Below are 24,323 nucleotides of genomic sequence, written 5' to 3'. Positions count from 1 at the left end.
AGTCCGTTTATTGGCTTAACGTTTGAGACTTAACAGTTAGACTGGGTGCCTGTTAGCTCCATCTCTAATTTATATCTGTTCGATTTGCTAGCTTTTAAAAATTATCCTTCTTTTCATTCATCTAAATTACAGGATATTTCAATCCCTCTTTTACTTCATGCAGATGTTTTACTTAGTTTTACTTTCCCAAACCCAGGTTGGTATTCTTTGGATTCTGAAATGGTCCCATACTTATTGTCTGCATGAGGAATCATCTGCAAATTTTACTAAAGTTCTTATTTCATTCCACCTTGTCTTGGAGATGTCATCAACAATTGGCCACTCAGAAGTCTATGGCTACTATGAAGGCAATGATAAGGTTTTTCTTTTCAAATGGGGCACATCGTATTCCAGCAGCTATGAGAGTGTTTAACTCAATGGTGATTTCACAACTTTTGTACAGGGCTCCTAGGTGGATTTCTGCTGTAAACGAGGCTAATTATAGGTGCAAGCTTCTATTAAGCTAAGACCAAACTCATAAGGAAGGGCCAATGGTGACATGACCGAGAAGAGCCCACCAAAGGAACAAGGACAGGACTCTATTAATAGTCCTTGTTCCGTCGAGCAATTGGAGGGCTCTTCAGGTGCCTGTCACCATTGGACCTTTCTTATGAGTTTGGTCTTCGCTTAATAGAAGCTTGCACTTGAAGAAGAAGAAGAGTTTGGATTTATATCCCCCCTTTCTCTCTTGCAGGAGACTCAAAGGGGCTGACAATCTCCTTGCCCTTCCCCCCTCACAACAAACACCCTGTGAGGTGGGTGGGGCTGAGAGAGCTCCAAGAAACTGTGACTAGCCCAAGGTCACCCAGCTGGTGTATGTGGGAGTGCACAGGCTAATCTGAATTCCCCAGATAAGCCTCCACAGCTCAGGCGGCAGAGCTGGGAATCAAACCCGGTTCCTCCAGATTAGATACACGAGCTCTTAACCTCCTACGCCACTGCTGCTCCTACGCCACTTGGGTGTGCACTTTTACATTCTGGCTCCACCTATTCTTGGAGGGCCCAGAGGGAAGGCTGGTAAGCTTCACCCTCAGGGGCTCTTGTAGGATTCACTGGCTCCAGCTTTTTGAACACAAGTTATCACTTGTAAATCTGAAGGTGGAGAACCTTACCCTGTTTCCCCTAATATAAGACATCCCCGAAAAATAAGACATAGTAGAGGTTTTGCTGAAGTGCGAAATATAAGGCATCCCCCGAAAGTAAGACATAGCAAAGTTTTTGTTTGGAAGCATGCCTGACGAACAGAACACAGGAAAAATAAGACATCCCCTGAAAATAAGACATAGCACATCTTTGGGAGCAAAAATTAATATAAGACACTGTCTTATATTCGGGGAAACACGGTATTTCGTTTTCTGTAGATCAACATGAAAAAAAGGCGTGTGGCCAAATTGATCTCTGAGCTACGAGTTACACTCCTCTTGATGCTCGGAGGATATGTTCTCTGCTTGCCCAGGGCCATCTGCCCAAGGGTAATCTTTCCCCCTGTTTGCACTCTTCTTAGTTTAAAGTTATGTAGAACCTTTATGCACTCGAGTTTTAATTTCTTTTCCATGGTTGTCTGATAAAGATTCCTTTTCAGGCCAGCTAGGCGCCTTCCCCTTTCAGTCAGTGGACTCCTTAAGTCATATCCTTTTGCAATCCCCTTATGTGCCCCAACCGACACTAAAGTGGACTGTGCAGTGTTTTCATAAGTGGTCCGTGTTTTCTTGGGCAACTTTAGAGCAAAAGGTTCATTTCCTCTTGACCCTCAATGTACCTATTTTGTGGCTCGTTTCCTAAAAGCTGCAGAGAAGAGTCCAAGGGAGGTGTTTTTACGCAGTGGTCATTTAAGTGTTACAGTTTTATTGTTCAAGAAAGTTGGGGCTGCGTAAATAAAAATGACAATGATAATGTCTAATGATAGTAACAAGAAGTGGACTGTAACGTCTTGTGTCTGTTTCTATATCCAGGGACGATGCATGAATTTTACTCGGGTGAAGTCAGACGGGACCATCGTTTCCTACAGTCCCTCCCAGAAGCCATCAAAGCCCCGCTCCATCTACAAGGCTGCCCCAAACTCATCCTCTCTGGGACCAACAGAACCTCCTCCCAGCAGGCAGCTCCCTCCGGGGCCACCCCCTTCAAGGCTCCCGCCAGGGCCTCCTCCGTCCCGCCCTGCACCACAGCTTCCGGCCCCGAGCTTGTGAAGTCCAGAGCTTTGCAGATGGGGGCCTATTTATTTTCATCCTGATGCACCATCAGGATTTGTTGCTGGTCAGCAAAAAACACACCCAACTGCCAGGTGCCAGTTTGTATAACAATATATTTATACGATTAAAAGTGCCCTGACCATCTGAGAGCTGCTGGATCTGACCAAAGAAAAGAAATGCATGGACAGTAGTGACCATCTTTGTAGTTACAGGACGCACGAAGCGAGTCACACACATGACCTCGCTGCAGATAAAAATGGCTCCCTGCAAATGAGCTGAGGAACTGGACGCAGGATTTCCTGCAGCATCCATGATGGCAACGTTGCCGATGGCTCAGCTACCGTGCAGGCCATGCTGCGTAGATTCTTTGCCACAACAAGTCAACAAACAGAAGCAGCGGGGGCTGGGGAAGAAGCCGCGCAGCCGCAGGATTCAAAAGACAAGACAAAAGCCAATTTGGCACCAATTTGGCTGCCTTAGAAACCTGGAGCAAACTGTGGACCGTTTCAGAGGAAGGCTGAGAAAGTAACAGCCGTGCTGAATTGAGAGGAATGGTCTCCTTCAGCCCCCACGTCAACATGCCAGGAACTGGCTCATGGCACAGGCCCCCAACTTGCAGCTCTCGTTGTTCAGTGGGTCTGTTGCTGTAATTCAAGATCCTCTCCCCACTTTACTAGACCATGCCCCCCCACCCACACACATAGACACACAAGGTCTATGGCACATTGCATGACCATGGAAATGGATTTTCCTGCATTGTTGTTGGCCTGTGTATGGCTCCAGAAGGCTTTGTGTATCTGCAGTGCTGCCTTGGGATCTTGTGCATCCCGAAGGAACCCTGCAGCTCCTAAGGAGGCCAGGGGGATGGGCAGTGCTGCTGTCTAGTTTGTAACATACTTTGGGTTTGGGATCTTCTCGATCTTCCCTGGCATTGCCAAGGGGATGGGTCAGAGCCCAGCGCCACAGTGGCATAGGTGTGTCATTTTCAGAATACTCTGGTGGGAAGTGCCGTCAACCTATGGCGACTTTGTCGGGTTTTTCAAGGCAAGAGATGTTCAAAGATGGTTTCCATTTCCTGCCTCTATACCCATGGTGGCGAACCTTTTGCACTCCAGATGTTATGGACTACAATTCCCATCAGCCCCTTCCAGCATGGCCAATTGGCTGATGGGAATTGTAGCCCATAACATCTGGAGTGCCAAAGGTTCGCCACCACTGCTCTATACAGTGACCTTGGGCTTCCTTGACAGTCTCCCATCTGAGTACTAACCAGGCCTGAAAACTCTTAACTTCCAAGATCTGGTGAGATCAAGTTAGCCTGCCTCCCCCCGCCCCCGCTCAGGGAACAACTCTCAGAGTTTCAAGTTGGGTTTTCTCACTGGCCCAAGGGACTTGCATGCCCCTTCTGTCATGTAGGTCAGATTGACAAGCCCTCACTCTGATTTCACAAGCTAAGCAGGGTCAGCCCTAGTTAGTACTTGGATGGGAAACCACCACGGATCACTTTACGGAGGCCAGCAGTGGCAAGCAACTTCTGAACATCTCTTGCCTCGAAAACCCCACGGAGTTGCTATAAGTCAGCTGTGACTTGACAGCCTCCCCCCCCCCCCAAAAAAAAAAGGTTGTCAAAAACCAACTGCAGAAGGCAGAGGAGAAGTCTGTGCTTAGCATAGTATTATTTCCACCCCCTTTCTCAGACGTATCACATCACAAAGTTTGCCCCAAAGGAATCTCTCCTCAGATGGAAGCTGTAGTTTTCCTGGCAAAGGGCGGGGAATTGTGACTCCCCCCGCCCCCGCCACACCAGATATTCACACACAAATCCTTGAAGAGTTCCAGTGCTGCTTTCTGAGTTGTGGCTATCTCTGCACCAGCCGTTTCAGAATTCAGCCACCGCCGAGGCAGGTGCAAGTGAGGGGGACCCCGGCAGTTCCTTTGGTGAGTGCGCCTCAGACGTCTGCCGAGTGGAGTCCACTGGCTGCAAAATGTTAAGGAGACCTGTCACATGGAGCAGCGTCTCCAGAGCCACATGCGTAGTGAAGAGACAGCCCGGCGCACTCAGGCAGGATAAAGCACAGTCCGGACTCTCAGAGTCTTGTCAGCCTTTCAGGGCCCATCAGCGCTGTGATTCTTCATCTGACCGAACCTTCAAGTGACAACCCGGCAAAGAGCGAGATTTTGATGGCTTCATTAAATTGGCTCGCTCGGGTCTCTCTTGCTGGCCTCCCTGTTGCGATGAGACGACCTGTCATTCCGAAAGCTTCCCTTTTTTAAAAAAATGAAAGGAGCAACCTAGCAAACCGTTAGGCTGCTGGAGACAAAGCGAGGCCGGTGGTCAGACTGCCAGCAGATTTGGAATGGAAATGTGGCCCCCGTTGTGGCCCATCACCAGGCTGCCGGAAGGGGTGGGGGGAGTCAGTGACTCATACAAGCGACGGGATGTTTTTCACCCTGTTGCTGCACACCCCGTCTGTGGAATAGGGGGGGGGGGGGGCATGGACTTTCCCGCGGTTCACTGTTTGGCTCAAAGGCTCGGATGAATGGGGCAAAACAACCACGAGAAAAATATGAACCCCGCCTGTGCGCGTGTGCCATTTATCACTTCAAAGGCTATCCACATCGCCCAGTGACCCTCAAGTAATTACCGCCATTCAGGGATCACATTCTTGACCTGAGGTGCTGCATAATCAATCAGCATTGACTGTTTTCTGATATTACTAAGGACAAGCGATCATTTGGCACGAGGGCTGTGTAACCTATACTTGCAACATCAGCACTGCACAAGGAACGGCTCAGCAGATCCTTCATAATGTGTGCACCTGACAGATGAAAGGACCATACCTTGCTTGTTTCTAAGAGGTTTCAGCCTTTTGGTGCACTCCTAACCAGAAAATTTTGATACTTAAGCCTGCTCTCCCAAGCCCTGCAACGTGGAGGCCTTGCTCCTCTGCTATTGTGCAGGGATGTAACCGAGGTCTGGTTTCAGCTATTAGCCTGTTCGGGTTTCATATCCCATTTAGTTCACCGAGAAAGTAAGCCTGCTTCTGTAAATAGAAAAGACGGAATTCTTCTGCTGCGCTGCTGGACAGTCGGAATAACTTATTGAATGGTGACTTTATGCAGAAGGCCCCCCTGCACACTCTCTACACGGGGCAATAATGTTGTGTGTCCTGTTACGTAATGACTCTCTAGCTTTAGGTTGAGTTTGGGGTGGGGGAATGTTTTGGTATTTTTTTTCCCTGTTTTTAGATTTGTTCTAATAAACTATGTCAACATGAATATTGCTGGAAGGGAGTTCTGAACAGGCTATGAAACTAGGAAAGAGATTGTTTTGATGTACTGTCGAAGGCTTTCACGGCCGGAATCACTGGGGTGCTGTGTGGTTTCCGGGCTGTATGGCCGTGTTCCAGTATTATTTTCTCCTGATGTTTCACTGGCATCTGTGGCTGGCATCTTCAGAGGATCTGATGGTAGTAACACAAATTGCTTTACTACCATCAGATCCTCTGAAGATGCCAGCTACAGGTGCAGGCAAAAAGTCAGGAGAAAACGCTACTGGAACACGGCCATACAGACCAGAAAACCCACAACACCCCAGACTACCTTGATTTTATTTTTAATATCGGTAAAGCAAAGTGTGGTATTGATGGTTTCTGGAAAAGCATCTTGAGAGGCCTCACTGGAAACATGGTCTGAGTTAGGGACGCGTGTTGACAGAGAAACCTTGATTGACTTTGCAACGGAGCAGAGTGCTGTTCACAGACCCCATTTTCTCCGCAGCTTTCTGTACTTACCTGCAGCTTCTGTCGTAACACTTTTAAAAAATAACATTTGTGCATTGCCTCAGTTTTCGCAAGGAGGACATTGTAGCCATAATCTCATAATCCAACTTTACGTAGTCCTAATGGATTGTACAATCAGAAATAAAACCGCTTCTTACATTACAGGCTGTCTTGGGAAATGATTTTCCACTTTAAAAGGGCTCGGTTGGCTCCAGATCAAGAATTAAGCACTGATGCGTTACCGGGGCACTGATTTCACTGAAATCACTCAGACTGGCGGGGTTATCGGCAGGATTTGAACTGACTTCCCTGGTCAGGGCTCTTCATTCAGGACTTCACCACTTCCTGTTCTTCTGGGACTCTCTGTAGCATTTGACATGATCAGAGGCAAACCTACACTAAATAGTATGCAGGGTAAGCAGTGAAACTGCCCCCCCCGCATTTAACATTGAAGGTCCCAATCATGCCCTCTCTCATCTGCTGGGAGCAGCAGAACCTGGTGTAGTGGGTAACTCTGCTGGAAACCTGGATATTTGGAGTGCTGAGGACGCATTTAATGGTGAGTGGGGAATCGACCCTGGTTGCAAGTGGCACAGACCCCATTAACACAGTTCAGAGCTGATCCGAGGGGGGGGGGATGAGGGTTGAAACCCTGACTCGTTTCCCGCCCTGGAGTGTGATGCAGAATTCGGGCAACCAATCAGCGCTGCGATGCGCGCGCAGCCTTTCCTTGGTTTCGTTTTCTGCTTTTGCGATCGGCCAGCAGAAGGGAATGCAAACATTAAACAGTCAAACGCGTAACTTTGAATCGTTCATGGTTTACACAGGTAACGATTAACTGTTTGCACAGTTAAACAGTTAAACGTTAAACTTTTACACACTGTTTTTTTTTTATCACACCCCTACAGCGTCGCGTTTCCGCCCAATGGGGAAAAGGTCCTGCCCCATCAAGGCACACCAGCCAATCAGGGGAGACCGGCGAAGCGAGCTCGCCTGGTAGTGGGGATTGCTAAGAGTTCTGCAACCGGGTGTGTCTGCTGTGTGCTCGCTGCGGTGGGGAGGGAGAAACTCCGATGAAGAGGACACGGTTTCACAACGAACAGGTTTGGATCTGCGTGCAAATTTCAAGTGGGGATTCGACCTTAAATGGCTGTGGTCCCGCTGGGGGCACTACTTTGCCATTTGCTGGGATGCTGCCGAAGTCTGGCTCTCCCCCACTGGCACGGTTCTCTTTGAGCCTAGTGCTTTTTCCTCTTTGTGTCGATCTGCTTAGAGAGGCTGTTCATCATCTGGGAGTGCGAGGTCATCAGTTCACCGAGTAATCCAGAAAGAGTCATGGATTCTTTTGGAATGAAGTCTAAATCTTGGGATGAAGCCTTATAAATGGGAGCTGATGCCAGACCCGTTGTGGGCTGCTTGAAAGCAGGCCTACAGTGTAAGCTTTACATTTTTTGCCGGGTGGCCAGCACAGGAGGCAGCAGGCAAATATTTACCTAAACTGCAGGATGAAGATCTTGCCTCGTAGGGCTGGGGAACTTTGAAGTCTCGCCAGGTTCAGGATCCCCACAATCTGCTCTGAGGACCGGGCCTGAGATCCTGTCTTGTGGTGCGTAGCTAATCTGCCGGGCCTGGAAATAGCCTATAAGCCAGGCTAAAGTGTCTGAAAATAGACATTGGCTTGAAGATTCAGGGCAGCCTGTAATCCCACAGGTCTAGAGGTGGATGGCCTTGAAGTTCTCAAAGGCATCCAAGACAACCTGGGGCCTGACCCTCAGCGGCACAATGGCACAGTATTGTCTGTCCAAGCTTCCATTACTCTCCAAGTGGTAAAACCCCACAGGTGACCTGCTTTCCTGATGTTCCAGCTTCCTGGTGCAATGGGTCTTATAGTTAGGTCTGCTTGCACTGAATTTGTCTCCAGGGATAAGAACATAAGAACTAGCCTGCTGGATCAGACCAGAGTCCATCTAGTCCAGTACTCTGCTACTCGCAGTAGCCCACCAGATGCCTTTGGGAGCTCACAGGCAGGAGGTGAAAGCAATGGCCTTCTGCTGCTGCTGCTGCTCCCGATCACCTGGTCTGCTAAGGCATTTGCAATATGAGATCAAGGAGGATCAAGATTGGTAGCCATAGATCGACTTCTCCATAAATCCGTCCAAGCCCTTTTTAAAGCTATCCAGGTTAGTGGCCATCACCACCTCCTGTGGCAGCATATTCCAAACACCAATCACACGTTGCGTGAAGAAGTGTTTCCTTTTATTAGTCCTAATTCTTCCCCCCAGCATTTTCAATGAATGCCCCCTGGTTCTAGTATTGTGAGAAAGAGAGAAAAATTTATCTCTGTCAACATTTTCTACCCCATGCATAATTTTATAGACTTCAATCCTATCCCCCCTCAGACGTCTCCTCTCCAAACTAAAGAGTCCTAAACGCTGCAGCCTCTCCTCATAAATGGTAAACGGCCTGCTTCCTGTCCTGCCAGTTAATGGGGTGAGCAGTTCCTCTTCCAACCACGGTTTGCAGAGCTGTTCAGCACCGTTGAAGTGGCTTGTCGAAGGTTTTCAGCAGTGGAATCAGCTGACTGTTGTGGGTTTTCTGGGCTGTGTGACCACAGTCTGATTGTTTTTGTTTCTAAAGTTTTGCCCGCATTTGTGGCTGGCCTCTTCAGAGGCAGGTCGTTGCCGCTGGAGGCCCTTCTGGTAAAGTTACAGCTTTCAAAGACCAATGCAAAGTTTGCACTCAGCAAAATGACCATGCCAGGGGAATGATTTCCCTGTGAAGAAAGCCAAAGGTGGCTGCGGCTTTTTTGGTTTAAAGGAAAGATGATTAAGGTGGGACGTGATAGAGGTGCCTCAAAACATCTAGACCAGTCAGGTGAAGGCAGGTTGTTACTGCTGCTGCTCGGGTAACATTAAGTGATTTCAGCTCAGGCAATGTAGTGAGGCGCAGGAAGCCGGTCTTCTTCAAAAGCAAAGTATCTTATTTGGAAGTGGTTGCTGCAGCTCGGGCAGGGGAATCGCACTTTCGTAGCCAACTTTTATACACACACATCAAAGGGGGCAAAGGGGCAGGTAAAGGGGGCAGGTAAGGGGGCAGGTCCCTTACCTTACACCAATAAAGAAACATAAATACAAAAGAAAGATACAATTACAACTTCTGTGAATGGGACCGTGAAATCTCGCTGTCAAGCGTCCTCCCGCGAGGCTTTACGATGGTGCTGAAATGGAGAGCAGGGAAGGTCCATTCATAGAACTGGGTGGGCCTGCTACCGCACCCAGTTATCTCTGTTATCAGACGGGCTATTTCCTTGAGTTATATCCTGAGGCTTCCGCGCCTCAGTCCCACAACAAAAGAAAGTTCAAACTGTCCAATGGTGGTCCCGACACGTTCTCCAACGGCTGGGACATCTGGGGTGCTGTCATCAGATTCGATTTGCAAAACCAAAGGGGTCTTTGTCTTTGCTGAGGAGTCGGCTGGGTGTTGGCCCAAACTAAATTCCAGGGCCAACTTCCCTGTCTCTTAATATTTATTTGTTTGTTTGTTTGTTAGATTTTTATACCGCCCCATCCCCGAGGGGCTCCGGGCGGTGCACAACATAAAATCTCGATACAATTGTAAATATCATTTCTAAAACCTTTAAAAACAGTGGTAAAAATAATAATAAGCAGAGGCATCCGCTAAAACTCCATTTTTAAAAATCCTTCCCAGTAATATCAGCTGTTAGAAGCTATTGCCTTTACCCATGGATACAAATATTTAAAACAACATTTCTAAACTTAAACATTAAAGGAAACCTTAAAGAACCTTCAACACAGTACAAGCACATATACCTGTAAGCAAGAGTATCCTAAATTAACAGTAACAAAACCTTAATTTAACTAGAATATAATCCTAAACACTGGGCAGCTAATAAATTCAACATTGAGAGGGCTTACATTAAACCTTAAAAGGGACAAAGGCAAGAAGGAAACCATGTAAAATATCAGCACATTTGTATGTACACGTCCTTTCCAAGCCTTGTGGAGGCTTTTGGACAACACTGGTCTCTTTATTCTGATTCTTAGCCAGTGTAGTTCGGTTAACTCGACTCAGGAAGATATTTTGGCTATTTTCCTGGCGGTAACAAGGTGATACAGCTCATCCAGCCCAGGGCAGCCAGCCAGCCTCCAGGTGTAGCTGCAGATCTCTCAGCATTACAACTGAACTCCTGTCGACAAGGGCCGGGGGGGGGGGGGGGGGCTTTGGAGGAATGGCTGCTTTGGAGGAGGGGCTCTACGTCATAGAATCATAGAGTTGGAAGAGACCGCAAGGGCCATCAAGTCCAACCCCCTACAATGCAGGAATACACAATAAAAGCACTCCTGCATATGTTCATCCAGCCTCTGTTTTAAAAACCTCCAAAGAAGGAAATGCCACCACTGTCGAACAGCCCTGCCGGTCAGGAAGTTCTTCCTTACGTTTAAGTGGAATCTCTTTTCCTTCATCTTGAATCCATTACTCCGTGTCCTGGTCTCTGAGGCAGCAGAAGACAAGTTTGCTCTCTCTTCGACATGGCCTCCCTTCAAATATTTGAACATCATGTCCCCCCTTAACCTTCGCTTCTCCAGACGAAACATCCCCAGCTCCCTGATTCTCTCCTCGTAGGGCATGGACTGCAGACCTTTGCACATTTTGGTTGCCCTCCTCTGGACCCGCTCCAGCCGGTCCATGTCATCATCTAACTTGCCCTCCCCAAATCCCTCCCTTCCGTCACCCCCAGATTTTCCAACCCAAATTGAGCAACCCTAATTGACAGCCATGAATTCCTGTCCCACACAGCAAGGCTGCGCTCTGTGTTCTGAGGGATGAGCACCCCCACAGTTGGAAAATGCTGGCCTGCATCAGGTCTAATCAGTTGTTTGGATGAGTGTGTCTGTCGTGCCCGTGGGAGCAACTGTAGGTGGGTTAGGAGCCCGGTTGGCCCCCTCCGTCATCTGGAAAGCTGCGTGAAATTTTTGGGCCCTCCCTTCATACCAGAGAATGTCTGATTTTTTTTCATTTGTTTTAACTCTAAAAAGAAATGTGTATTTATGGCATTAAAAGATTAAATGTGTTGATAGTGTCCATTACTATGCATATATTTTATGCATTTCTGAATTTCTAAGCTTTTTCTGTGTTGCCCGCTGGCCATCGCGGGTCGTCTGTGGCTTCTGAGAAACTTCCCCCAAATGCTCATTTAATGTCTTATGCTGACCCCGATGGGGAAAGTTACGATGTGGGGTGGATATTTGCAGCAATGCTGTGGAAAGGGAGGAAAGGTTTCAGGGGAGAGTTTCTGCTTCCCCCTAGTGGGTTCAACTGGGAATTGCACTCCTGATTTCTAGCCACTCTTTTTTAAAAAAAGCCACGGGAGGTGATTCTGTAGAAACAGGGCAGGTTTCCTTTCCCACCAGTCTCTCAGAGCAGGCCCAAGCACCAGATCGATGCCAGGGAAGGGAAGGGTTCATGCCAGGGGGTGGCGGTTGCCAACCTCAAGTGGGGCCTAGATTAAGGTGACCAGATGGTCACCTTTGCTGATCCCTCGGGGCCGGGAGGCTGGCTGCACGCGTGGTAGGCGCATGTCACAGCGTATGTAGCTGCTTGAGGGCGCCAGTGCCTTCTGGGGCTTGCCGTCTTGCCGCCCTGTCAGCAGGGGGCGTGGCATTAAGCAAGCCCCAGAAGTGCAGTGTGCGCTTGTCCTGCCCGACGAGCAGCGCCAAGGGAGGCTGCCCTTTGCTCTTCGCAGCTAAGCAGAAGGTAGTGCAGCAGCCTCCCAAAAATCGGGACAATTTGAGGAACCCGCGGGACGCGGGACAAATTGTTTAAAGGCGGGACGGTCCCGCCAAAAGCGGGACGTCTGGTCAGCCTAGCCTAGATAGGGTTGCCAAGCAGGGATTTCAGTGGGGGACGATGCCCACAGAGCCTACCTTCTCAAGCCTCCGTTTTTGCCAGGGGAACCGATCCCTGTCATCTGGATAGGAGGAGCTCTAACTGTGGGGGCTCTCCAGTCTGCATCCCCAGCTCTTTTGAGCTGACATGATGGGCAGACAGAGCAGTGCTCCCCCCCACCTTTGCAGGGCAGAAGTCGGCTGGCACCAGCTTGCCCTCTGGCAGGGGCTGGGCTTGAAGGAGGCCATCCCCATCAGCCCTGGGTGCTGTCAGACAGGCCTGAGCAGAGCCCCTCCTTCTCCCCTCCAGCCCTTGGGAGGAGCCACGGAGCCCACCAGGTGGGGCGGACTGGTAAGGGGTGCAGGGCCGGGACAGGGTGATCTCTGTAGTCTGAAAATGATCTGTAATTCCATGGGATCCTCCAGTCCCATCCCTAGGCCTGCAGATCTCCTGGACTTGCCACTGAGCTCCAGCCCACAGAGCACAAGTTGCCCTGGGGGCTGCTATGGGGGGTATTATTGTCCGCTGAGGTCCCTTCCCCGGTTCTGCCCTCTCTCAAGTCTCCAGGAATTTCCCAGCCCAGAGTTGGCAACTTTACTGGGCATATCTCTTAAAAGGGAGGAAGGAGAGGGTCAATTGAAGACATGGAGAATTGAGATGGAGGAGCAGTGTCGTAGAAACGGAAAATGATGCCCGGGGCAAAATAGTGGCCACTACCCCCGCGCCCCGAGAACACCCCTCACCTACCTTTTTAAAGTTACAAAGCAAGCAGGCTGTGTCTGTGGGGGCTGCTGCAGGCGTGGAGGCGGCCTGAGGCGAGGGGTGGGGGAGTGATTCTCCGCCCCTCCTGCGCCCAGGGCGTTTGTCCCCCCTCTGCCCTGTGGCAGATCCACCTATGTGGAGGAGAGAGAGGAGCCGGTGGTTTGAGGGTAGCTATGGAAAAAAAAACCCAACAATTTCTTTGTGTGTGATTTTCTTCTTATCCAATATATTATAATGTTTTAAAAGAAGGAACACAAATATAGCAGTATTTATCCATTCCATTCAGCCTAAGAACTAACATAAATCAGAAATTTTTGGAATAATGTCAAGAAACCAAATATGGCAAGACAAACAAATGGACATGTTGACGATTTGGACTGAATTCACAGATTGGTTGAATGAAATTGGAATTACAGAAGAAAATTGGAAAAGAAGAGTTGAAAGAATGAACCTGCTGCTGCACATTTGAAGAAAACAAGAAGAAATCTGGGGGGTAGGGGGGGAAAGGGGTAAAATGATATTAAGGATGTAATATAATGTTGCAAAATGTATGTAAAATAATCCATAATATCAATAAAAATTATATTAAAAAGAACTAACATAAATCCATACACATTCCAACTATCATAGGCTCTTGGCACCTAATTTCATACTGTATATCTCATGCATCACCATAACAAATTATAATCATTGCATTCTTTTTCTTATAGCTATAAATCCTTTCTAGTTTTGGCTTAATGTAACAGGAATATACAGTCTTTTGTTGTTCTGTGAATACAGGTATTCTGTGACATGTTTGGTGGCAACTTTCAAGAGAACAGCTTCTTCTTAAGTAGTTGGGTCACTGGAATAAGCCTTTAATGGTTAATTTTTCTCCTGTTACTTAACCCTTTTAACAGATAAGCACCGACTTGCTATTTCAATATTTGCCACAAGAGGACAGTATTTAACTTCCCATTTCTCCACTAATGCAGAGTCAAATGCAATGTAAAGTTTCTTTTTGCGTTTGTCTTTTAGAAGCACAAAGCCATGCTTGATCATATTTAGGTATTGCTACTAATATTTATTTCTAACCTGGCAGTAGCCCTCTCTAAGGGGTGGCTGGTGGGCGGGTAAACTGATGCAGTACAAGATGAGACAGATTTCTGGTAGAGCTGTTCAATTCAGGCTGGGAAATTCCTGGATATTTAGGAGTGGAGTCTGGAGATGCTGGTGGTGCAGAAGGAGGACACAGAGTCTTGTTTTCTTCCGGGGAACTGATCTCTGCTATCTGAAGATCAGTTGGTATTCCGGGAGAAATCCAGCCCCACCCCGTGCAGGGTGGCAACCCAAAGCCCCAGGTTCTCCAACAAGGGACCTTGGCAGTGCAGCATCTGTGCAGAGAGAAGCAGAGCATTTCTAGACAAAAGGCATCCTGGAACTGATGCAACATCTAGAAATCCTCGTATTGGACGGCAGGGATACGTGTTCTCGGGTTGCCAGATTTGCAGGGTAAAGCTGGGGAAAGGCAGGGTTTGGAGAATGGAGGAACCACAGTGCGGTTCAATGCAAAACAACATTTTCTCCAGGGAACCTGATCTCTGTAATCTGGAGATTGGTTGTAATTCCAGGAGATCTCCAGGTCCTGTCTGGATGTTGGCAACAGTAACGTCTATCCTTTCTGGGAAGCTTCTCAAAGGTGCATGCTATTCTTGCATGGCAAGGAGGAGACGGTGGCACAGCTGGGGGGATATGGGGGGACTTGAGCCCCAGTGCCAATTACAGGGGGCGCGTTTTAGGGCTGTGCTCCGCTGTGCAACTGCGCCCTGTTTGGAGCTCCCCGTGGAGTTCGAGGCGGGACACAGCGGAATGCTGATGAGTGGGTCTGGCCCCATTGGGAGGGGGGCCAGCCAGGCTAGTCCCACTCCCATCTCCACAGGGAGCTCGGAGAAAAGGGCCCATTTGAGCCTGGCTTCAGGTGGGCTCAGGTGCTGCTCTCAGCTGCCACTCCCCCTCTCTCGTCACCTTTTATTAGCATAAAACCAACAGAAACATCCAACAACAGTGAGTCAGATTAAATGCAGTCATTTTAAAATAGTCCCCAGAAATAAAGCAACTGTATAAGTAACATCAGAATTGTGGGCCTCTAATGAGAAATGCACAGCACATTGGGAGTTTGGGATATTCTTTAGTGATAACAGAGGGTGAATTAATTGAGATTGTACCTCAGCATATAAACTGCAGTATAAAAGAATATGAGACAGGGAATCAAGAGAGCTGCAATGACAATATCTTTGTTGCTTTAGAACTTGTTGGTATCTTCCTGTTGTCTCAGCTGAAGGGACATTATTAAAATGGGCCACCATAAAGGCTCCTCGGCACTATTCAGCAGTTAGTATATGGTCCCTTCCGCACATATAGAATAATGCACTTTCAATCCACTTTCACAATTGTTTGCAAGTGGATTTTGCTATTCCGCACAGTAAAATCCAGCTGCAAAGTGCACGGAAAGTGGATTGAAAGTGCATTATTCTGCATGTGTGGAAGGGGCACAAGATAATTGGTCGTGGTCCCTTACTTAGGAATGGTTCCCAAAGCAGCTCGAGGCGTAATTCACGGAAATCTCCAGGTCCCACCTGGAGATTGGCAACCCTAGGAAGCCCTCCTGCTCCACTCAATCGGCAGCCGCACCAGCGGTAGAAAAACCACACAAGACTGTCCCCGCGTGGAACTCCCCCGAGTGAAGTCCTTTGGGTGGCTTTATTTGAATCCATCTGCCATGTGAGTCTGTCTGCTGCGCATAATTTGTGCTCCTTCCCTCCCGTCACAACAATTTGCCTGGCTGCCGCTATGGAAAGCCCACACACCAGAAGAAAGAGCAGAGGTTGCGCTCCCAACAGACGTGCTTGGCCAGACACTAGCAAAACTCTTTGACCAGGGTCAGCCGGGAGCAGACTTTCGAGGGGACAGGACGAGGGGAACAAGATTTAGGCCCAGCAAGGTGACTGGCAGGTTTGTGCCGATAGTCTTGTCTGGTGTCAAGAGGTAAGCCTTATTTAAATTCTTTGCTTTGACATCGTCCGAGAGTGTCAGGGGGAAGAAACAAGGACCCCCTGCCTGCATCTGTGATCTATTTTGAATCAGTTCTTTAATAACGGAAGGGTGAGATGGGCCAAAAAACTCTGTTTGCCACGGAACCAAGCGAGTCCTTCTGGCCAGTGGTGGGATTCAGCCTATTTGCACCTATTCTGTAGAACCGGTAGCTAATTTTTTGTCTAGTTCAGAGAACCAGTGTAATCCCATTACTGAGTCCTTTCAGAACTGGTTGTTAAATTATTTGAATCCTACCACTGCTTCTGACCCTGCTTTAGCTATCAGATCATTTGCCCCTGAGGTGGGTTTCTGATCAGCAGCAGGAAATGTGAGAAATGAAGGTGGCTAAAATGAAACAGTCACCACTATCTTTAAGAGTGCAATGTCAACGTTAGCCCAAATAAACTCAAAAATACACACATTGCACTCTGGCTGTTTCTGAACAAAGAATTGAATGGACTAAGTGATTATTTATGTTTAGTTATAAGAGTTGGAAGACTTATGCTGTATCTTTAGGAACTTTGTCAGACAAATAAGGAAATGTAAATACAAATAGAAGTGTTAAGTTGTTTAATTATATGTAAGATCAATATATAAGATTGGACACAGCCAGAGTGCAACGTGTGTATTTCTGAGTTTATTTGGGCTAAAAATGAAACAGAACATCGGTCTATATCCGATCAGGAGCGGCAGCTGTCTGGGATCTTGGGAGAGGTCTTTTGTATCACCCACTATCTGGTTCTTTTTAAAACAGGAGATGAGCGGGATTGAAACTGGGACCTTATGCATGCCAGGCAGAGACCTTCCACTGAGCAAAAGCTGCTCTCCTGATTCCGAAAGTCTGTCTAGCATAGAGGTTTATATTCCCAAAGGCAACAGGGGCAGCCCTCAGAGGGACGGCGGCAGGTGAAGTGTGTTATGGACCGTGGAAATAGGGACTGATTGAAGCTGCTTGGCTACACCAGCATGGTGTAGTGGTTAAGAGCAGGTGGACTCTAATCTGGAGAACTGAGTTTGATTCCCCACTCCTCCACCTGAGTGGCAGATCCTTTTCTGGTGAACTGGATTTGTTTCCCTACTGCTACATTTCTGCAGGGTGAATTCAGGCTAGTCACAGTTCTCTCCTAACTCTCTCAGCCCCACCTGCCTCACAAAGTGTCTGTTGTGGGGAGAAGAAAGGAAAGGAGTTTATAAGCCCCTTTCTTCCAGGAAAGGAAGGGGGGATATGGATATGAATCCAAACCCCTCCTTCTTGACAGCTCTTCCTTTAATATTGCCGTAGGAAACTGTGGGACGCAGGCCCTGGGACAAAAGGGGCCATCAGCCACAATGCACCTGAGACCTCACCTGATGGATTTTTAGAAATGGGCACTTTGAAAACAAATCACTAGACTGATTTCTGGCTGCTTATCCCTCCGGACGCCTTTTGCATCTGCTGAAGAGCAGTTTGAGGACTTTTGCTACTTTGGGGGTAACGCAGTGGTTCTCAACCCGGGGGTCGGGACCCCTTCGGGGGGGGGGTCGACAATCCTTTCACGGGGTCCCCTAAGACTCTCTGCATCAGTGTTCTCCATCTGTATAATGGATAAATGTTAGGGTTGGGGGTCACCACAACATGAGGAACTGCATTAAAGGGTCATGGCCTTAGGAAGGTTGAGGACTACTAGCTGCTCTGAGCATTCTGCCCCTACAAAGAAGAAGGAGGAGGAGGAGGAGGAGGAGGAGGAGTTTGGATTTATATCCCCCCTTTCTCTCCTGCAGGAGACTCAAATGGGCTTACAATCTCCTTGCCCTCACAACAAACACCCTGTGAGGTGGGTGGGGCTGAGAGAGCTCCAAGAAGCTGTGACTAGCCCAAAGTCACCCAGCTGGCGTGTGTGGGAGTGCACAGGCTAATCTGAATTCCCCAGATAAGCCTCCACAGCTCAGGCAGCAGAGCTGGGAATCAAACCCGGTTCCTCCAGATTAGATACACGAGCTCTTAACCTCCTACGCCACAAGACATGATTTCAGACATGATTTCAGACATGATTTCAGACATGATTTCTCCTCCCTTAATATTTTAAAGATGCAGATATCTAAACTAGTTTGATTTGAATCCAGTAGCACCTTGAAAACTGGGAAAATTTGGGGGATATGAGTTTTTGGGAGTCCAGAATCCCACCGTCAGATACAAGTCACAATAGACAACTCTGAGCCTTACATGCCAACCAGAAGTTGGGAGGGGAGTTGCAAAGACAGAAGTCAGGATGCAGAGATAGAAACGACGCAAAGAGAGGAATCAGGTAGCTAAAAGAGCACGGAAACTGGTGCCCCCCCCCCCCCCGAGTCATTATGGAATAACAGCGTCACTGGCACAGGTATAATTTCAGACATTTGTTGTCAAGCACTATGTGAAATTAAAATAAGTACCAGAAATGTTAAGTCTACTGTTAGCGCATGCTAACCACATAACATAGGGGTATCTTGCAAGCAGCATGCAATTTAGCAAGCAGCATGCAACTTATGGCAGCCCCAGCAAGTTCTGGCACCCCCCTCCCCGCCCCGCTCATTCGCAGAATCAGCTGGGTCACTGAGTATTAGGACCACACTGACACACACCCTTTGCTCAGAACAACGAGGTAGGACTGGCTGCACTTAAGTTTGCACGTTCTTGAGTGGCTGCAAATCGTCCATGGAATTGCTTTGTAAACCAAGTTATCGCTTCCTGGTCTCGTTTCCTCTTTGCCAGGTCAATATTTGACCATTTGTCTTTCTGGGATCTTTTAGCTCTGCAGTTCAACACCTGCAGGACTCAGGCCGGGAGCAGAAAGGTAGAGCAAAACCTCCCCCCCACCCAAGAACCAGGAACCCGCTGGGTTTCAAAGCCCAGGTAAGGGCTGGTGGAGGCAGGGAGGGAAGCGATTGGTGGGGATGGTGGTCTGGCTCCCTTGATCCTTGCGTTTCCTGAGCGCGCCTGTTCATGCTGTGGTTGCCAACCTAGGATAGGAAATTTCTGGAGCTACGGGGTAGGGGAGATTTTTTGGGGGGAGGTGGTGGTGAAAGTTTGGGTTTATACCCCTGCCTTTCTGTCCTGTAAGAAGACTCAAGGTGGCTTAAAAACTCCTTTCCCTTCCTCTTCCCACAACAGACACCTTGAGAGGGAGGTGAGGTTGAGAGAGTTCTGAGAGAACTGTGACTAGCCCAAGGTCATCCAGGTGGCTTCATGCACAGGAACAACTCCAGTTCTCCAGATAAGAGTCTACAGCTCAAGTGGAGGAGTGGGGAATCAAACCCAGTTCTCCAGATTAGAGTTCAATGCTCTTGTCCACTTCACCACGCTGACTCTGAGGGAGCTCAGCAGAGTCCAACCTCCAAAGCAGCCCTTTTCTCTGGGGGAGCAGCCCTCTGGCTGATGGAGATCAACTGTGATTCTGGGAGTTCTCCAGTGCTTGTGTAGAGTCCCACTGGCCAAGTGAGAAGGGGAGATGGTTGGCCATTGCCTGCCTCTGCCGAGTCTTCGTTGGCCTCCTCTCCAAACACCAACCCTGCTGCACCGTCCCATCCCTCATCCATGGGTTTACTTTACACAGCAGCAGATCTGATCAAATGTAGCTGGCTCTCACAGAAGGGATGCCAACTCCAGGACAGGACATTCCTGGAGATTTTAGTCATGGAGCCTGCAGAGAAAAGTGTGTGGGGAAGGAAAATGCCACAGAGTGACATGGGTGATAATGCCACCGAGCCCTGCCTCCAAGACAGACGTTTTCTCTGGGGGAATGGATCAGTTGTTATTCTGGGAGATCTCCAGGTCCCCCTTGAAAGTTGGCAACTGTAGACCTCACAGCCAAGTGTGTGTGTGTGTGTGTAGTTATTGGGAAACACAGCTGGAGTTAGCTGACAGTGGGATGCCGAAGATGGGAGGGACATGTGTTGCATTTTGGGAATCCGCTGCCTGTTAGTTTGACCAAGATCCCCTGGGGGCTGAGGAAATGCAACCCCTTAGCTTTGCCCTGGGATTCCTCACCATCCAACCAGTAACTATTCGTAGGGCTAGAATGTCCTTTTAAAGCGGTGGGTCAAGATAGATATTGTAAGTTAGACCATTTGTTTTCTTTTAGCTGTTTTTAAACACACACACCCCACTCCAAAAAAATAATAATAATAAAGATTTAGAATCACTCAGGGCAGAAGGGGTAAGTTGAGGGACCCAAGTGCACAAGAAACAAAGAAGAAGAAGGAGAGTTTGGATTTATATCCCCCTTTCTCTCCTGCAGGAGACTCAAAGGGGCTTACAATCTTCTTGCCCTTCCCCCCTCACAACAAACACCCTGTGAGGTAGGTGGGGCTGAGAGAGCTCCGAAGAGCTGTGACTAGCCCAAGGTCACCCAGCTGGCGTGTGTGGGAGTGTACAGGCTAATCTGAATTCCCCAGATAAGCCTCCACAGCTCAGGCGGCAGAGCTGGGAATCAAACCCGGTTCCTTCAGATTAGATACATGACCTCTTAACCTCCCACGCCACTGCTGCTCCCTATTTCAGAAGCTAAAACCAACATTGTCCCAAGCACAATGCTTCCTATTTCATTTCTTATGTTTGTAGAGGGTCACTTGGAAGAAGAAGAGGAAGAATTTGGATTTATAAAGTGGCTCACAAATTCCTTTTCCCTTCTTGTCCCCACAACGGACACCTTGTGGGGTAGGTGGGGATGGGAGAGTGCTGAGGAAATTGTGACTGGCCCCGGGTCACCCACCCAGCAGGCTTCATGTCGAGGAGCAAGGAGACAAATTCAGTTCCTGAGGTAGGTTGGCAAGCTGTTCAGGATGAGATAAATGTAGATACCACTTTGAAATCAATATGAATCCTGATGTTCCGGACTATTTTAGCTTCCTCATAGCCGTAGGATGAGATTAACCCCTTGCCTGCTGCAGGTGGCAAAGATGGCCGGCTCACAAGGAGAACCAACAATAGAATCATGAACAATTTAAACTCTTGGGAAACTAATTTCTTGCCTTCTAAAAAGTCTCACTAAAAATATTTTAAAAATAAAGAAAATAATTTTTTCCCAAGAGTTTGCCAGCGTCAGTCACAATTTCTGTCCATCGATTCCTTTTTTATAGATGTGTTAAATGTATTGTGCAGTTGTTGTATCCTTGTACATATCCTACATTTCTTTTAGTATGATGACCTTTCTGTCAAACATAGAACGTTTCCCCACTGACCTGCTGCTGCGCGCTACTCTCCCCAAGTAGCGCAGGGTCCCCCGGCACTCCCCATTACAGGGGCGGCGACAACGCAGCTGCCCCGACGCTGCCACTGTCGCGCCCCCTCAGCGCACAACATTCCTGGCGCCTTTTGAAACGGTGCCTTTTGATGACCCTGCGCAGAGCGCGGGGTCGTGGGGAAGCCCGGGTGCGCGTCAGAAATGACGTGCACTGGGAGTAGCGCGCAGCAACCACTCACCCAGGTAAGTGGGGAAACGACCATAGTAAGAAAAACAATTCTCTAAAGTATTCCTGACGGAGAGCTGTAGAGCAGCACTATCCTAGCATAGTGTTGTGGTTAAGAGCAGTGGACTCTAATCTGGAGAACCGGGTTTGATTCCCCACTTCTCCACATGAGTGATGGACTCTTATGTGGTCAACTGGATTTGTTTCCCGCTCCTCCACATGAAGCCTGCTGGGTGCCCTTAGGCTAGTCACAGTTCTCTCCGAACTCTCTCAGCCCCAACCTACCTGTCAAGGTGTCTGTTGTGAGAAGAGGAAGGGAAAGGAGTTTCTAAGCCATGTTGAGACTCCTTACAGGAGAAAAAAAGGAGGGGTATCAATCTAAACTCTTCTTCTTCTTAGCCCAGATTCCAGCACCAGGGTTGGCATCAGCATAAACTGGAGATGGGGCATCACTGAGATGAAGGGAGGTTGTTTGTCATTCCCTTCCTCCGTGTAGCAACCTAGGACTTTTTTGGTGGTCTCCCATCTGAGAGTAGCTTCCAAGGTCTGATGAGATCAGGCTAGTAGGCTGGGCTATCCAGGTCAAGGTGCCAGTGTCCCAGGCGTTCCCATTGGAGAGAAAAAAAGGTCTAATTCCAAAGACCTGTTAGTGTATCAACCGTACCGCCATGTGCATTGACATGGCACCCTCACCCACCAATCACAGAGCGACATGCTGAGGACACCCTTAGGTGCGCCGCACAGGGATGAAGCCAACACAAGAGTGTGTCAGAGTATTTGGCATCCATGTATGTTTGAGTTTTGTAGGAGCAACACCGCTTGCATCCTTGGGTTAGTGCTGAGCAGCTGCCTAATTGGAGTGACCTTTGGCAGCTGCTTAATTGGGGCTTGGCTTCTACATTCATCCCCTACCTACTTCTACTACTGCTACCTCCCCCCCTCTCTATTCATGCACGTAACTGTGTATGATTCTTCTTCATGATGTTGTAGCGTATGTTTTATGCCAGTGCTTATGCACTCAAGTTTTTTACTGCTTTCTTTTGTATACATGTTTTGTAGCCTGCTTTATCTGTTTATCTGTTTAGTGAGCAGCAGTGGCGTAGGAGGTGAAGAGCTCGTGTATCTAATCTGGAGGAACCAGGTTTGATTCCCAGCTCTGCCGCCTGAGCTGAGGAGGCTTATCTGGGGAATTCAGATTAGCCTGCACACTCCCACACACCCCAGCTGGGTGACCTTGGGCTAGTCCCAGCTTCTCGGAGCTCTCTCAGCCCCACCGACCTCACAGGGTGTTTGTTGTGAGGGGGGAAGGGCAAGGAGATTGTAAGCCCCTTTGAGTCTCCTACAGGAGAGAAAGGGGGGATATAAATCCAAACTCCTCCTCCTCCTCCTCCTCCTCTTCTTCTAACTCTCTATGAAGAAAGAAGTAACTCGCAGCAGCAATGGAAGGAGGCAAAAAGAATACTTTTTGCCTCCTTCACTGCAGGAGCCAAGCCTAAACGAGAGAGCTGGCAAACCGTGGCAGACAGCTGGACACACCCTGACACTGTGTGTAGTGTGGTAGCCCCAATTGGTGATTGGTTGGGCATGGGAACCATCAGGGCCTCTACCTCCATCTCCTGCTCCTCATGCCTCATTTGCTGAAGTGCAGTCAATACGACACCAATGGGCCTTTCCCCACTTTCCCCTCTACCACCGTCACTGCGCGCTAATCACTGCGCACGTCATTTCTGGCGTGCGCCCAGGCTTCCCCATCAAAAGGCGCCGTTTTCTCCAGCGCCTTGAATGATGCGTGCTGAGGGGGCACGACAGCAGCAGCCTCGGGGGGGGGGGGGCTGCGATGTCGCCGCCCCTGTAGTGGGCAGTGCCACGGGACCCCATGCTACTTGGCCCGAGTAGCGCGCGGCAGAAGGTAAGTGGGGAAAGGCCCAATGTCAATCTGAGCTCTCTCTCTCTTTTCCTCTGCAGATCATTCTCATGTTACTCCACCTGCAATAAGGGAGGTTCCTGAACCATTACCCAGCATCCCTCGGGATTCAGAATGAACAGGACCTCAGCTTTTGCCGCCAAGGTCACAACCCAAGGCAACTGGAGTCTCCCGGACAAACTTCTCGTACACTGTAAGAATACCTCGGACATTTCTATCTTTCTGGCCACTTCATACAGCTTGGAGACTGTCTTGGGCATCCTGGGAAACACGTGCTTGATTGGAATCATGGCCAGGCAGAAAGCCACGCCCACCAACGTTCTTCTCATCAATCTGGTTGCTTCAGAGCTGGTCATGTGCATCTTCTGCCTGCCTTTCACCGTCATCACGGTCTTGTTGAACTACTGGACATTTGGAGAGGCCATGTGTAAGGTGACTGCCTTTCTCCAGTGCATGTCCGTGACAGTGTCCATTTTGTCTCTTGTCCTCATTGCTGTGGAAAGGCACCAACTCATCATCCACCCAACAGGCTGGAAGCCTGGCCTCCCCCAAGCCTACCAGGGCATTGCGGCCTCTTGGATCTTTGCTTCTCTCGTGTCCCTGCCGTTCGTGACCAACTCAACTTTGAGAAATGGTGGCTTCCAGTGGTCTGCTGGCATCGGGGACTCCAACATGGACAAGGCCATCTGCACTTGCCCGTGGTCTTCTGAGAAGGACAGGCTCACCTACGCCATGGCTCTTCTGCTGCTACAGTACTGCATGCCCCTTGCCGTCATCCTGGTGTGCTACCTGCGGATCTACCTCCGCCTCCGGAAGAGGGAGGGCCTGTTTGAGAAGAGCAAGCCCACCTGTCCCTTGAAGCACATCAACCTCCTGTTGGCCTCCATGGTCGTCGCCTTTGCCGTCTGCTGGCTGCCATTGCACGTTTTCAACGGCATCGCCGACTGGAACTACAAGCTCATTCCCTCCTGCCTCCACGACTTGATCTTCTCAGTGTGCCACCTGGCAGGCATGGCGTCCACCTGCGTGAACCCAATCATTTATGGGTTCCTGAACAAAAACATCAAGAAAGAAGTGATGGCCCTCCTCGCCAGTTGCCCCCGCCGTTCTTCAGGACAAGAATATGAGCATCTGCGTCTACCCACCATGCAGACCGAAGCCTCAAAGGGTTCCTTGAAACTAAGTGACCAGCAGGCTCCTGCCCAGCGCCCGTGTTGA

At 48.9% G+C, this 24,323-nt stretch overlaps 2 protein-coding genes across 2 annotated transcripts in view; both read left to right on the top strand.

Annotated features, from left to right (window-relative positions):
* The window catches only part of ANTXRL (ANTXR like), a 61,092-nt gene extending 57,711 nt beyond the window's left edge, over positions 1–3,381 (top strand). The window contains exon 18 of the mRNA XM_048504850.1: positions 1,992–3,381. Within this exon, the coding sequence (XP_048360807.1) occupies positions 1,992–2,228 (237 nt within the window). The 3' untranslated portion in view covers positions 2,229–3,381. The remainder of the gene's footprint in view (positions 1–1,991) is intronic.
* Positions 3,382–18,540: 15,159 nt separating this feature from the next.
* LOC125437842 (neuropeptide Y receptor type 4-2-like) lies at positions 18,541–24,323 on the top strand. Its single transcript, XM_048505856.1, has 2 exons — positions 18,541–18,626; positions 23,147–24,323. Exon 2 carries the CDS (start codon positions 23,220–23,222, stop codon positions 24,321–24,323), a length of 1,104 nt encoding a protein of 367 aa, XP_048361813.1. The 5' UTR covers positions 18,541–18,626; positions 23,147–23,219.

The sequence above is a fragment of the Sphaerodactylus townsendi genome, linkage group LG08 (assembly GCF_021028975.2).
Source record: "Sphaerodactylus townsendi isolate TG3544 linkage group LG08, MPM_Stown_v2.3, whole genome shotgun sequence".
NCBI classification, from domain to species: domain Eukaryota; kingdom Metazoa; phylum Chordata; class Lepidosauria; order Squamata; family Sphaerodactylidae; genus Sphaerodactylus; species Sphaerodactylus townsendi.
This window is presented reverse-complemented; position numbering and strand designations above follow the sequence as displayed.

Bases quoted from the DNA above. Each gene is read 5' to 3' on its own strand.
- LOC125437842 (XM_048505856.1), top strand. From the start codon at position 23,220: ATGAACAGGACCTCAGCTTTTGCCGCCAAGGTCACAACCCAAGGCAAC.